We start from the raw sequence: 14,901 nt of genomic DNA on the forward strand, positions 1-14,901 counted from the left end.
TGGGGTGATGAGACCCAGGTCTTGGAGTTTGCAGATTAATTTTGAGGGGAGAATGGTGTTAAATGCTGAATAGTAGTCGATAAAGAGCATCCTGATGAATGCATTTTTGCTATTCAGGTGTTCCAGGATTTTGTGTTGAGCCAGTAAGATGGCATCCGCCATAGATAGGTGAACTGGAACATATCCATGTTGCCACTGGGGGCTGATATGCTACAACACCAGCCTCTCAAAACACTTGACGTAAGTGCTACTGGTCAATAGTCATTAAGACACTCTTCTTTGGCTCTGGTATGATTGAAGCCTGTTTGAAACAGGTGGGTAGCATGGCCTGCTGGAGTGAATACATTGATAAGTTGGTCAGCACAGATTTTCAATTCTCGCCAAGTACTGCATCTGGGCCAAATGCTTTCCTTGGATTCACCCTCTTGAAGGCAGCACGCATGTCATCCTCAGATAGAAATAGGATGGGATTATCAGCGGTTGTGAAAGTGCAGAGGGGTGGTACTTCACTGTTATTGCTATAAATCAGGTGCAGAAGGCACCGAGTTCCTCTGGGTGTGAAGCTTTGCTTCACTGGATTTTGTAGCAGGTTATGGCATTTAGGCCTGGCCACAACCATCAGGTGTCCCTGTTGTTTCCATTTTCACCCGGAATCTCCACTTTTGCCTGGGAGATAGCTTCCCCGGGAAATACACAACTTTGTAATTTAAACAGTTGGATTTCTTCCTCAAAATTATTTTGTCTCCTTTCAAGAATGATGTCAGATATTACCAGAGCTTCAGCTACGAATTCCTCAACTACTGGTTTGCACAAAATTATTAGTTTATAATTAAGGTTCTGAAATAAAAGGTGCTTGCTAATTTTCTAAGTTTATGGAGCTGCTTTTGGTGTGGGAGGCAGGGTTACAGAATGAAGGCAACAACTTTTTGTTTGTACGTGGCCCTGAGGCAACAGGTCAGTTTTTACCACACATTTATCATCATTGATCTTATAAAGTTGATTCTTTGATCAAAGCCCATACTTTTCTCAATGCATTCTAGTTAACTTACAGTGAATCTATGGCCTAGAAACAAGTCTGTCAGCAATCCAAGTTATTTACACTAATTCTTATACCCTCATACAAACCTTTTGTGATCATCTCTCCCCAACTTGCCCCACATTCCTTTATTCCCTTCTCCCTTGGATATTCAACAAGCTGCCATTTAAATGCTTTCCATGCTGCACCTTTCAACCATTTTACATGCTCGCGTTCTACGTTCTCCAGACATTCACCATCGATGATACTGATCAATCAATAGGCATGATAAAGTTACAGAGTGCAATGTTGGAAACGTAAATTAAAAGGAAAATGCCTGAATGAGGGCAGAAACTGTGAATTGAAATAGTAAATTGTCATTATAACTAATTTATATATTTTAAAAAATAGCTGTACAGCAGGGTGGAGTGCAAAGAGAATTCAGCAATGAGTTGGAAATCAAAACACAATGAAATGGAACAAGCCTACCAGTTTGGAAAAGAAAGACAGTGACAGACTCAGAAAGAGAAATTAAAAAAAAAAATCACTGGAACTGCAAGATAGAAAACAAACAGTTGTTGGATATCTGAAATAAAAGAATGTTGAAAATACTCAGCAGATCAGGAAACAACTATAAAGATAGGAAATGGCATTCATGTAAAATGCTGGTGAAATTTCCTCAGAATACGTGTTTGAACTTAGAGAAGATAACATAATTCACGAAATAACTACTCTTTTTTTTTGTTAAAATGTGGTCTTTGTATTTGGAACGTATGGATTTTAATGTGTGAAGTAGATACTTTATGTTTAAAGATGTAGATTGACAACTTAACCTACTTTGATTTTGCATTAAATGTTTTTCTTATATATAAGTTCCAAGGAGGGTGGGTATAAGGGGAGGGCTATAGGGGGTAGATATAGTTTTGCTTTGTGTTTTATGTTTGTATTTTATCTTATAAACTTTAAATAGAATTTTCAAAAAAATTGTTCTGATACCAACTGTAAAGGTTGGTTTCATGACATTTTAAACAGTAAATCATGAATGCTGCAATGAGTTTCGTTGGGCTTTGTTGGATTAGTATAAGAGGCCATGAACAAGATGAGATTGCTGCAGGAGTAGGTTGAAGAATTCAAATGACAGATGTACCAAAGTAACATATATTGAATATTGTTTTCCTGTGGGATTTCAGGTTATCTTTGGACTTCCATCAAAGCCTTAGAAACCTCCATTTTAAGCCTTGGTTTCTCACAACTCTCATCAGGAACTTAGCAAAATTGACTTAAAGAATTACTTACAGAGCAGTTTAGCTTTCATACCTTAAGGCTCTCGTATGTTGATGCAGCCTTCTCTGGGTTATTATTATGAAGCCTAAATGCAAACTCTGTTTCCACCAATCCTGGAGATACTGACTGGAAAAGGAAAATAAGTTACTGCAGAACTTACATTGACACCTCAAGATGATTTGGAGCATTTTAAAATCAAATTTTAAAAGGTGGACATATTTTCTCTCCATGGATGCTTCCACACAGGATGAGCATGTTCAACATTTTTTGGTGTGATTATAAAAATGATAGTGTATTACTTGATATTTTGCATCATATGTGGAGTGGAAGGAGGACATTGGCTGTGTTGGGAAACCCTCTCACTGAATGATGCTAGCTGAACAGTTTAGCAGGATGGAAACTTACTACAGGGCCATAATATTAGGAGGAAAAATTAGATTTAAATCTTAGAATTGTCTTTTGTAAGTAGACGCTGAAAAAAATAACCACTCCAGACTTCCAAGAAAAACTGAGTTTGCAAACAGAAGTCATCCTCTGCGGTGGGCATGGAGAAACCAAATCGGGCATGAGCAGTGCAGAAATGTACTTGACTGATAGATCCAGCATTTTTGCACCTCCATACAGTCAATATTCCCAGAGCTAGGAATATTAGCCAAAATGGCTGAACATAAAAAGAAAACTGGAAACAAATAGCCAAGTTATGATGGAGACGCAAGAGACGGCAGATGCTGAAGCCTAGAGCAAAACCCAATGACATGAACAGTAAATTATCCAATTTCAGTTTCAAATTAACAAGATTTTTCAGGTTATGTTTAAATCTTATGGGCAAATTTATGCTTCCGTAAATGGAGACTATCATTATGACCAGATGCCTGTTTGGTTAATTATATTTATTTCTTCACTAAAAGAGTAATACAATTATATAGAAATCAATCCAGTCTTACCCTGACAGCATTTCCACAACAATTAATAGTTGTGAGCGTTAAATAGAACTTTGGCTGCTTTCCCATTTTTTCTATCTAGGTGGCTCCAGTTCGGTGCCAAATTATGTTCTGTTGAACAGCAATTTTTGAAAGCAGTCGCAACTAAATACTTTCCAAATGACCCATACAAAAATGTCTCATTTTATTAAATATGATCTTACCGTAGCCCTTATGTGCGTCTTGATTTCTTGGAGCTCTTGCCTTAACCCCTCAGTGAGGGCGGTTACAGCATACTTTGTAGCAGCGTAGAAATGGGTTGCCGAATTGGGCAGGATTCGGTGGCCACTCATACTAAAATGGCAGAAAAGGGGAGAAGAGATCACATCTGATCAGCTGGAGCAGAAAGTGCTGAATAAAACATAGCAAATAATCAGGACTTATGGAAATATGCATACCTAAACAACATAGCTGCACAAATATGGCTTTAATCCATAGAATGCATAAATAAAATGGACACAGTCAAATTTTAAAAATAAACCAGCTGATAAACAAACATCTTCTGAAGACTTTCTGAAAAGTTTCAAAAAATAAGAGCAAACACAATTTGCTACACGACGCGAATTTAAAGGAACAGAGTCCAAGATTTCACTTTTCAAGATCTTGGAAGTCTTATCAACAACAGTTGCAAATGAAGCCAAAGAAAACTTGACAGCGGAACTGATGCAGATTTTTCAGCAAGAGCAAGATGCCACTAAGGACACAATAATGATGATAGTTTACGCAGACTTGATTAAAGAGTACACTGACGGAATAGTGTCCAGAAATTCTCAAAACATTTGTGATTCCTTGTGATTTTTGAATTACACATCTTTGTATTTAGTCATTAATAACTCATCTCAAATATACAACTTATGAACTTGGCCCCAATAATTTTGGATACTAAATTATAAACACCATTTCAGAATTGGTAGATTTACTGAAAATAATGAAGTTTGAACACATGACGGACTTACCAGGGTTGACTGGATTTAAACAGATTTACCACATCACAAGATATGGAAACAGAAGTAGGCTTATCGAGTCTGTTCCGTCATTCTAATCGTGAGCTGATCCAACCACCCACTCAGCCCCACTCCCCGGCCTTCTCCCCGTAACCCTTGATGCCCCTGACTAATCAAATACCTGTCAGTCTCTGCCTGAAATACACCCAACAAATTCGCTTCCACAACCTCCTGTGGCAACGTTTCACAGACTCACGACCCTCTGATTAAATAAAAAACTTTTGGATCTCTGTTTTAAATTGATGCCTTTTATCCTGAAGTTATGGCCTCTTGTCTGAGAATCCCATACCATAGGAAACATCTTTACCACATTTACTCTAGCCTGGGCTATCAGCATTCAAAATGGCTTACGAGGTCCCCCCTCATCCTTCTGTACTCCAATGAGTACAGTCCAAGAGCCAACAAACATTTCATTCATTAAGCCTTTCATTCCTGGTATCATTCTAGTAAATCTTCTCCAAACCCTCTCCAACACCTCTTTTCTCAGATAAGGTGCCCAAAACTGTACACAGTATTCCAAGTGAGGACTCACCAGTGCTTTATAGTCTCAACATTACATTTCTCCTCTTATATGCTATTCCTCTTGAAATGAAAGCCAACACTGCATTCGCCGCCTTCTCCACCGACTCAACCTTTAGGGTAACCTGCAGAGAACTCACAAGTCCCTTTGCAATAAATATTAAAATTACATAATTCTCAAACTCATCAAGTAAGAACTGCATGGTTGGATAGACCAATGAAGATAGATTTATTTTATAAGAAATAAGAGTCTCACTTTAATTCATAGATCCAACTTCTCAATCCTTCTATTCGATTATGGGCCCAGCAAGAGATCAAAGGTTTGTACACAAAAAGCATCAGCTGTTGCTCAAATTATTTATTTAATCAAGAGAGTTCGTCCCACGCAACAACTACATTAATAAATCACGATGTTTTTACACAAGAAGGTGGAGAAGAGGCAGTTACAAGGGAGGAAAAATCTTCAGTAGTCCACTGCAAGTATAACAAACTTGAGAAATCTGTTATGAAATGGATTGAAGAATAATTCACACCAATGGCAATCGTGAACTTCTGCTCCTTGTTACGTTACAATGTCAGTTTGAAAAACAATACAGCACTTTGAGATATCAACAGTGACTGACCTTCCCAAACACGCAAAAGCACGTTTTATTGCTTATAGCCACAGGACATGGAAATGCCTTCAGTAGTAAATCACCTTGTGCGTAGCACATACACTTACTGCTGAAGGTTAAAAAGAAAGTGATTCTTGAACCAGTTCATTGCTAGTCTTTCACTGGACGGACCTCAGAACAAATAATCATTAACCAAGAAAAACAGGCTAAAATGTTCCCACCATCATTCACAAACCTAGATACAGTGATGTGTTGTCTTTTAAAAGTTTAGTTTCAAGTGGGACAGGTTATATTTTGTTCCACTCCACCAGCATTTACTTACCTAAATCTTTGTTACCCTTTGATGTTTCAGATCCCATTCACCACCATTCCCTTTTCTCAGATTCAGCCCCCTTAGAGACATTAATACACCTTATCCTGTTAGATTCGAGCTATGAAGTTAGGAAGTATGAAGGTAATCTATGCAATCGATTAGATTCTGCATTTTGAGCTGAAGATTTGACTACCTGGTTTGGTAACTTGAGTGCCCAGGAACGCAGATGGCTGCAGAAAGTAGCAAACGTAGCCAAGTCCATCACAGGCACTGACCTCCCATCCACTGAAGACATCTGCATGAGACACTGCTTCAAGAAAGCAGTCAAATAATAAAGAAGCCCAGCATCCTGATCACAACCTTCTCTCACTTCTATTTTCAGGCAGAAGTCCAATACCTCGAAGTTCAAGACAACTTTTATCCAATAGTTATCAAGCTTTTGAACCTCCCTGGACTACCCCAACTAGTCAAGGACCATCAAAAGATCTGTTTGTGTTATTGAAACAAAACTTTCTTGCACTATCTGCATCTGTGAATATCTATTTATCCGTCATTTTATATTATATCGTCTATTTTTCAGCCTTGGCATATTGTGGTAATTTAGTGAACATTATCATAATCCTCATTTATCCAAACTGTGTATCTTGCATAACTGTTTGCCGCAAGAATTTTGGCACATCTGTATATTGTATTTATGTATATGAAAATAAAAGCTGTTTAGATATTATTTTCAAGACATTGCTGGGTGTGCCACCAGCATTATCTTGCATTCTTGCCTTTCAGAATCCAAAAAGAAACACTTGAACATTTTTACCCATGGGAACAAACAACTTAAGGTAAAGGTGTGCTAAAATAATAAGGAAAATTCAGGATTTTTTTAAAATAAGAATTGCAATGCTTTACTGAAAATTAATTTTTAAAAAGCAGTACAGGGTAATCAGGGTGACAGGCTAATACATATGAATTTTATTTTATTTTTAAATGAATTAATCACTATCATTTTAATATTGATGAGATTAGATAATATCTAATGGGAAAAACACAAAAGCTGTAGCTCTCGAGCAGTAATCTGAACGAACTCTGCAGGTCAGACAACATCTATGAGTAGATATGGTCAGTCAACATAGCATCAGAATCCTTTATCAAGACAAAAATAAAGGAAGGGAGAGAGGCCCAGAGGAGATCGGATAGAAGGTGAAAGATGTGAAGATACAGACAAGAGGGAGAAATTATTGGGAAGGCGGGGGAAATAAAAGTTAGAGGGATTTTTTTTTTAAATTGGGGACAGGAGCAAGAGATAGAAACAGTGGAATCATTGTTTTACTCTTTGTGTAAAAAAAAAAAGTTAACCCCTGACATCTCCCCTAAACTTTCTTCCCCTCACCTTATACAGATGTCACCTGGTGTTTTCTGTCCATCCTATAATCTTGTAGATCTCTTCCTTCTTCGCTCCAAAGAGAAAAGCCCCTGCTCTGCAGGATGCATTAAAAACAACACACCAGGCTTTGACCTGAAGCTATATGGACTAACCATTCTGTACTGAATCTTGTTTTGCAGACCCAAAAATATTCTATCAAAATTCTTATTGCTCCAGAAAGGTGGAATTTTCCCCAGAATTACTTCAAAGGTGGTTTGAATTTGGTCTGCAAGCTGCACACAAAAACTAGTAAGAATGTACAATTGTTATGGAATGAAAATGGATATAGAATGATTTCCCATACAATGCAATTGAATTCTCCTACCTATTAATATTTATGATGTGTCCATCATCGACATTGCGCTCTTTCATTGAATTATAGGCCTCTCGGGTACAGATAGACATTGCTATCACATTAACCTGAAAACAAAAGAGGTGCAGTTAATAATCTTGGGCCTTCCAGTTTTAAAAAAATTGAAATATTTCCCCTTGAAAGCAATTTATTCCAGAACTTTCTCACAAAGCTGAATATTTTGGATTCTTCTATTACCGCGAGCACGGAGTGCCAAATCGTGATGCAAAGTAACCTGACAATTACTAATGATGCATATACCACTGATAAGCAGTCATACCCCTCTTAAGTTCTTAGCAACAAAGTAAGATTTGAGAATTGTTCCACAGACAAGCAACAGACTGGCACAGTAATATTTATACCCATCTTTCCAGACACTCATCATTCCTTGGAATATTCTAACAGGCCCATGAGGAGGAAAACCTCAATGTCGACTCATGAAATGCCAGTCATTTAATTAAAACAGAATGCACTGGACATAGCTGCAGACACAGACAACAGCTGAAGACCTGTGCTTCAGAATTAGCTCAGGCTTAAAACTGGCATCCACAAGAGTGTGGAAAATTGCCCAATCATGTCCTGTCCACAAAAGCAGCTCAAAAATAATCAGTCAGTTTGAGTTTGTTGGAAAATAAAATTATGAAAAGAATAAAGAGTTCAAGTTGGCGCTCATTCGCAAATATCTTGTGAACCAATGTTCAGTTTCTTCACAACTATTCATTCCACAATCAATGCCTCGACTCAAACAAAAGGCTCAAATTCTAGCATTGAGGCAAAAGTAATGATCAAAGATATGAGAGCAACATTTAACCGTGCACGTCTTAAAAAGCACCACACAGAACTGGTTCATGACAATGAGAAATGAATTGTCCAAGTGGCGATGGCCATTCCTGGCATGGTTATGGCACTTCACAAAAAACACCAAACACAGTAAAACCTATTTTCTGGAATTTGAGCGACTGGCAACCTCAAGCAATCAAACAACAACAAAAAAATTGAGGAAAATAAAGGAGAATAAATATAAAAGTAAATGTCCTCTAAAGTAACACATAAGCCTTTGGTGAAGATGGGAGCAAATATTCAGTCGTGCTTTGCTCTTAGCAGCTGTTTGAATAAAATGGCGTCATCTCAGATGAAGAGCTGGTTGATGCCGCTCTTACGTGTCTCCTTATCCCTGCTTAGGAAGAGTCTTTATCTTTATTAAGTGTATTATCTGTAAACTTTGGGGGGGGGGGGGGGTGGGAAGTAATTATCTATAATGTTATTGTTTGTTTTTCAGGCAGCTTCATGGAGGGGAAAGACCCTGCAAAAGCAATGATGGTTAAATGCTTTCAAATAACGTGACTGAAAATAAAGCAAAATGCTTTAAGTGCAGTGTAGCGTTTTTCTCTTTTAAACTGTTTATTCTTAATGCAGGTGTATTAGTTTGGCATTCTAAGAGTGAGTCTCAAGCAACCAAGAAACTCACATATCCGGCATCTACCAATCCCCATAGGTGCCAGATAGCAGGGGTTTTACTGCATTCACTCTTTCCAGTTAATAGCCAATTACATCTTCAACAAATTGCATAATAATGCTCTTAACAATTGACTCGACTTTATAATGTTGAATCCATGGCAACTGATACAATCAGAAAAATATTATTCAAGCATACACCACAGATTTGCTGTGCAGTGAACCAGAACGAAATTTAAACTGATTTTCAATCTGTATACACTGTATTATCTCAGGCCATGAAAGAATTAAAAGAACTTAGATTGCACCATCCATTGAAATTGATTCTTGCTACTTGGTAAACAATATCATTGTTTGCAATTCAGATTTTATTCTTGCTATTTAATTTCCTTTCTCAATGTCTCAAGCCAATCAAATTCAGAATTGGACCTACAAAACTTCTATAGAATCCTTTATTGCAAGAGAACAAAAGAAGTGAGGGGAGATTTGATAGCGGTATTTAAATTATGAGGGGAATAGACAGAGTAAATGTAAATGGGCTTTTTCCACTGAGGGAAGGTGAGATACCATCTGGAGGACATGGGTTAAGAGAGAAAGGGGAAAAGTTTAGGAGGAAAGCGAGAGGGAAACTTCACACAGAGAGTGGTGGGAGTGTGGAACAAGCTGCCAGCTGAGGTGGTGAATGCGGGCTCGATTTTAACATTTAAAAAAAATTTGGACAGGCACATGGATGGAGGGCTATGGACTGCGTATGAGTCAGTGGGACTAGGCAAAATAAAAAGGTTTGGCACAGACTAGAAGGGCCAAAGGGACTGCTTCCATGCGGTAGCATTCTATGATTCTAAATAGGAGCAGGAATTTACCATTCGAGTCCTTGAGCCTACTCTGATCTCCATCACAATATCGTTTTCCTGCATTATCCCCATCTTTGGCTTGGCTTCGCGGACGAAGATTTATGGAGGGGGTAAAAAAGTCCACGTCAGCTGCAGGCTCGTTTGTGGCTGACCAGTCCGATGCGGGACAGGCAGACACGATTGCAGCGGTTGCAAGGGAAAATTGGTTGGTTGGGGTTGGGTGTTGGGTTTTTCCTCCTTTGCCTTTCCCCATATCACGATTCTAAATATCAACTAGAAAGTAAATCTGACAATTTGGTTTTCTGAATGTCAGTAAAGCCCTAACTTTTGGATGACATGCACGCAAAGGGGTATGGGATTTGAAGTAGCTTCATTGGCTGAATATAGACCCATTCATTCATTGTTTGAACTGTACTGCTCCTTGCACTACCATATTCCAAACAAATCTGAACAAGGTTTCCAGGAAAATCTAGTATTGGGACACAAACTTGACATTCTTTCCCAAAATAACAATCTATTTATCTTTCAGCATTCCTCGGCTGAGATCAAGCAATCTCAGTAATTTAAAAATCCTCTCACAGCACAAACATTGGGTGTCAAAGAAGACAAATGGCGCAATCTGTTTCCTCTTTGCACCACCGCCAGGTCCTATCACTTTTCAGAGGTTTCACATTGTGCCTGAATTGGTCATCGCAATCTTACATCCAACCTCAAATTGAAAGAAACTCAGCTGTTCAAGTACAAAATCAGGACTGTTTTCTATAAATGACCAATTAGCAGAGAGCCACCAAATTAGAAAAACTTGATGCATGCAGAAATATCCAAAAACAGATCAGAAATGCTACCTATATTTGATTTAGTGTTTACTTTCTGTGATGGCCAATCGATATCAACAGCTGATCCATATTAGCATTCCATTTTGATTCCATGCACACTCGTTTATTGTAATATTGTAATGGAATAAAAGGCAGTTACAGAAATAATATTTAAGAATATTTTTGGTGTACTGAATATGTGTAATGGAGGGAACTCCATGAAAGAATGTGGGAACCATGAACCAGAACTGGGATTTGTGAGGGTGTCTAATTGCAAAATATATTTAAAAAAGGTGTTTCAGTAAATAGGGGCCCAGTAAATTGCAAGTAAATACTAAACATGGGTTCAACTGTGCAAGAAGAAATGTTCTCAAATAATTACCAGTAGTTGTTTAATAAGAGGAGTTCACTTTCCCAACACCAGGCTCCAACCTCCATTACACATCTTCTTTGGCTTGGCTTCGCGGACGAAGATTTATGGAGGGGGTAAAAGTCCACGTCAGCTGCAGGCTCGTTTGTGGCTGACAAGTCCGATGCGGGACAGGCAGACACGGTTGCAGCGGTTGCAGGGGAAAATTGGTGGGTTGGGGTTGGGTGTTGGGTTTTTTCATATTCAGTACATAAATGAGTCCAATAGAAAGTGTTCATTATTAGTGCTGCTTTTATTCCAAGACTGAAAGAAAGTTCTCCATGACTAAATTCAGTAAAACCCCTGGTATCTGGCACCCATAGGGATTGATGGATGCTGGATAAGTGAATTTGCGTTGCTTGAGGTTGTGTGATGCGTGGATGGGCGAACTAACGGCAAAGCGCGCCAATTTTATACTTTCACTTTCTTTTAAACTTATTAATTTTCAGCATTTTCTTTTGCTGGTTGCTTGAATTCAGGACAACAGGAATTTTAATGTAGTTACTTTTGACTGATGAGAAGAATAACACACACGTGTTGAAAATGGTACCTGCTGCTGTAACTGCATGGGTGCCATGGACCCAAACAGGTAGCGAGTGAAGACACAGTGCTCCACCACTGGGTCCTTCTGCCCAGTTGATATGCCGACGGCCCAAAACAGGTTGTAAGATGATCTATAGAAGGGGCCAGCAGTGTTTCTTTCCAAACATCAGTGAAACCATAGAGGTCTGTGCTCAAGGTGGCAGTGCCCAAGCTTGGCAGACTATGGGGGGGTGGGGGGGTGGTTTGCAGGGCACCAGAGCAGGAGAACACTCCTTTGCCATGAAGGAGATGCCTGGGAGAGGACCCAAGCAGGAAGGTGACCATGACAGTGGACCTGCAAGGGAATTGGAAGTTGAAGGACTCGCAGCACACCATGTCCTGCTGCTGGAGACTGGCTTGTGGGAACCATGAACCAGAACTGGGATTTGTGAGGGTGCCTAATTGCAAGGTTTCCTGAACAGCCTTCCGAACTTTGGATCAATGAGCTTCGATTCACTGCTGGAACGAACAGGAGGCTGTGCGGCTGCAGAGGTTGAGGGTAAGCAGGAGGCAAATCCACTGACACAGTGTCTCTGAAGGGACTCTCCTTTGCTTATCCTTATCTAGTGGCCCCGCTGTGCATTTACAGCAAGCAAAGTTGACACATTTTGTGCATTCATGCAAATGACAATAAAGAAACTCTGAATCTTAAAATAATAATGTTTGAGGCTGTGCACGAGGCACCCAATAATGCGTGCCTCTTTCAAGAGAAGGTGGTGACAGTGGAAGCAAAAGATAAAGAGAAGTGGAAGATGACAAGAGTTGAGGCAATTAACTTTAGTATTCAGCACCGTACTTTGTTCCATTACATCGCAGGTTGGAATGCAATTAGGTAGGTACTGCAAATGCCAATAAAGATGCTGCAATATGTGTAAAAGTTGAGAACTTGAAAGAATCTAAGCTAGAGAATTATTTTTCCGAGGGTGGATGTTAAAATTAAAGAGGAGTAAGGGAATAGAAGTAGTTAAGAAATATTTATATATATTTTTTTGTCAATGTCTCAGGTGGAAAATATTCATGAAAGGTGACATGGAAGAAGAATCACCAAGCATAGAGATAGCAGAGTTTACATAAAACTGAAAGATTGGAGTCCAGTATAGTTACTGTGGACGCTACAGAAATGAAAGAGCTTGTGAAATAATTTGTGATTACTGCATGAAAATAGTACTAAAGTAAATGATCAGCCATGATGTTATTTAATGGCAGAGCAGGTACAAAAGACTGCAAGCCCTCCATCTGCTGCTGCTTCTCATGTGCTCTGTGTACCTTCAGGGGTAAGAACATTGCAATCCAGGTGCAAGGAGAGTATAAACCTTCAATTAAACAGGCACATTTATAAAACATTTAAAGAAACTGTCAGATTTATGAATGAACTTTATCAAAAAAGAGCTAACAAGGAAGGCTAGTAAGGACTCTGTTTGAAGCAATCCAAATAGATTTTACTGAGGCTTTAACAAGCAGATGAACAAAAACAAAAAGGCATGTGAGATAAAAGGAAGAATGGAAAGCAGAGAGTAATAATTTACAGATGCTTTTGTGACTAGAAGTCTCTTGCTTTTTTGTTGTATACGTTAATAATTCAGATTTGAATGTAAGGGGCATCGCGAAGCAGTTTCTAGATGCTAGAAAAATTGACGATGGAATGCCTTGAACCTCAGGAGGAAATGGATGGCCTGGTCAGTGGGCAGGGTAATTATAAATGAAATTTAATACAAAAGTATGAAGTGATCTGTTTCAGAAGGTGCACAAGACACGGGAAAATAGAATAAAAATAGATGTTGGAAAGTACAGAGTAATAAAATAGCCCTGGACTGAACTTAAAATTTAGCAGGGAGAGTCAATGTCAAGAAAGCAAATGAAATACTATATTTTCTTTCATTAGCTTAGGCCTAAACTACAAAAATCAGAGAAGATACTTGATTTGTACGACTAAATCTTCATGTTACAGAAAAATGTGATTGGAAAAGGGAGCAGTGGTCACTAAGAAGGGAATATTTTCTTTAGAACAAAGAAAGTTTAGCAAAAACAAATGGTGCGAATAAAATTCAGGGAGTCCTGGAGTAAATAAGAAAAAGCCTATTTCCTTTAAGGGGCCAGAAACCAGGATATTTTTCTCACCCAAAGAATAGGGCAGAAACCTGGAATTTACTGCTTGAAAGGGTGACAAAGGTAGTAACTCTCACTGTATTTTTAAAAATTGCCTGGATGTACTAAACACAACATTGAAAGAGCTGTTAGCTGTAAGATCATAGCTCAAGTGCTGGAAGATAGGATAAGATTTTTATAATTTCCCTGTGATATTTTTTCTCAGATTCTGTGCAGATACAAACCTGATGAATTTAGAGTAATGGAGCAAAAGGAGAAGCATGCAGCAGGCAATGAGTAAACAAAATTTGATTCCAACTCACAGGGAAGATGAATACTTAGATAAAGGCAAGTTTTAATTAGCATCTTTAAGGATTCCTTCATCTGTGAGATTTGAGATTGGAATAAAATACAAAAGTCTGCAGACGCTGTGATTGTAGTAAAAACACACAGAAATGCTGATGGAACTCAGCTGGTCTCGCAGCGTCCATATGAGGTAAAGATATATTACTGATGGTTTGGGCTTGAGCTCTTCTTCAAGGTATAAGCAAAAACCAGGCAGGCATCTGAATTAGACTGGAGTCCAGACCGACAGATAAAAGGTGTTAACTGGATATGAAAAGGGGAAAGGTGAGAATTGATTTTGGCTCTGTAAAAGGAGACAGATGGACAAGGGGGAGAGAGAGAGGGAGAGAACTAGAGGGAAGGAGACACGAGACCATGGACAGACACGTCAGCAAGGATCTTCCAGTGGCCACCCTTTCAATTCCCTGTCCTATTCCCTTGCCGACATGTCTATCCAATGTCTCAAGCACTGCCAGACTGAGACCACCCACAAATTGGAGCAACACACCTCATCTTCCATTTGGGCACCTTCCAATGGGGTGGCATTAATATGGTTTCCATTAATTTTCCCCACCTACATCCACCTGACTGCTTTCCTCTAATTCCCTCTCTCCCTTCCCTTTTCCCTGTCTCCTTTCACGGAGCCAAAATCAATTCTCTCCTTTCCTTATGTCTAATTAACACCTTTTATCTGTTGGTGTGGACCCCTCACCCTCCCACTCTTTAATTCAGATGCCTACCTGCTTTTTGCTTATACCTCAGGCTCAGGCCTGGAACGTAGGTAATATATGTTTACCTTCAATGGATGCTGAAAGAATGGCCAGGTTCCTCCAGCATTTCTGTTTTCTTTTTAGAAGC

General features: G+C 39.0%; 2 protein-coding genes across 3 annotated transcripts in view; one reads left to right on the forward strand and one right to left on the reverse strand.

The window, feature by feature from the left end:
• LOC138750025 (sodium- and chloride-dependent GABA transporter 1) overlaps window positions 1–6,288 on the forward strand; it is a 148,763-nt gene extending 142,475 nt beyond the window's left edge. The window contains exon 13 of the mRNA XM_069912183.1: window positions 6,112–6,288. Coding sequence (XP_069768284.1) covers window positions 6,112–6,231 — 120 coding nt within the window. The 3' untranslated portion in view covers window positions 6,232–6,288. The remainder of the gene's footprint in view (window positions 1–6,111) is intronic.
• Window positions 1–14,901, reverse strand: part of dhrs11a (dehydrogenase/reductase 11a) — a 52,595-nt gene that overhangs the window by 28,158 nt on the left and 9,536 nt on the right. For both annotated transcript variants that reach the window (XM_069912185.1, XM_069912184.1), the window contains exons 3-5: window positions 7,472–7,566; window positions 3,444–3,573; window positions 2,333–2,425 (exon numbers count right to left, since the gene is read on the reverse strand). In XM_069912185.1, the coding sequence (XP_069768286.1) occupies window positions 2,333–2,425; window positions 3,444–3,573; window positions 7,472–7,566 (318 nt within the window). The remainder of the gene's footprint in view (window positions 1–2,332; window positions 2,426–3,443; window positions 3,574–7,471; window positions 7,567–14,901) is intronic.

Source organism: Narcine bancroftii, chromosome 14 (genome assembly GCF_036971445.1).
Source record: "Narcine bancroftii isolate sNarBan1 chromosome 14, sNarBan1.hap1, whole genome shotgun sequence".
In the NCBI taxonomy this organism is placed as follows: Eukaryota; Metazoa; Chordata; class Chondrichthyes; order Torpediniformes; family Narcinidae; genus Narcine; species Narcine bancroftii.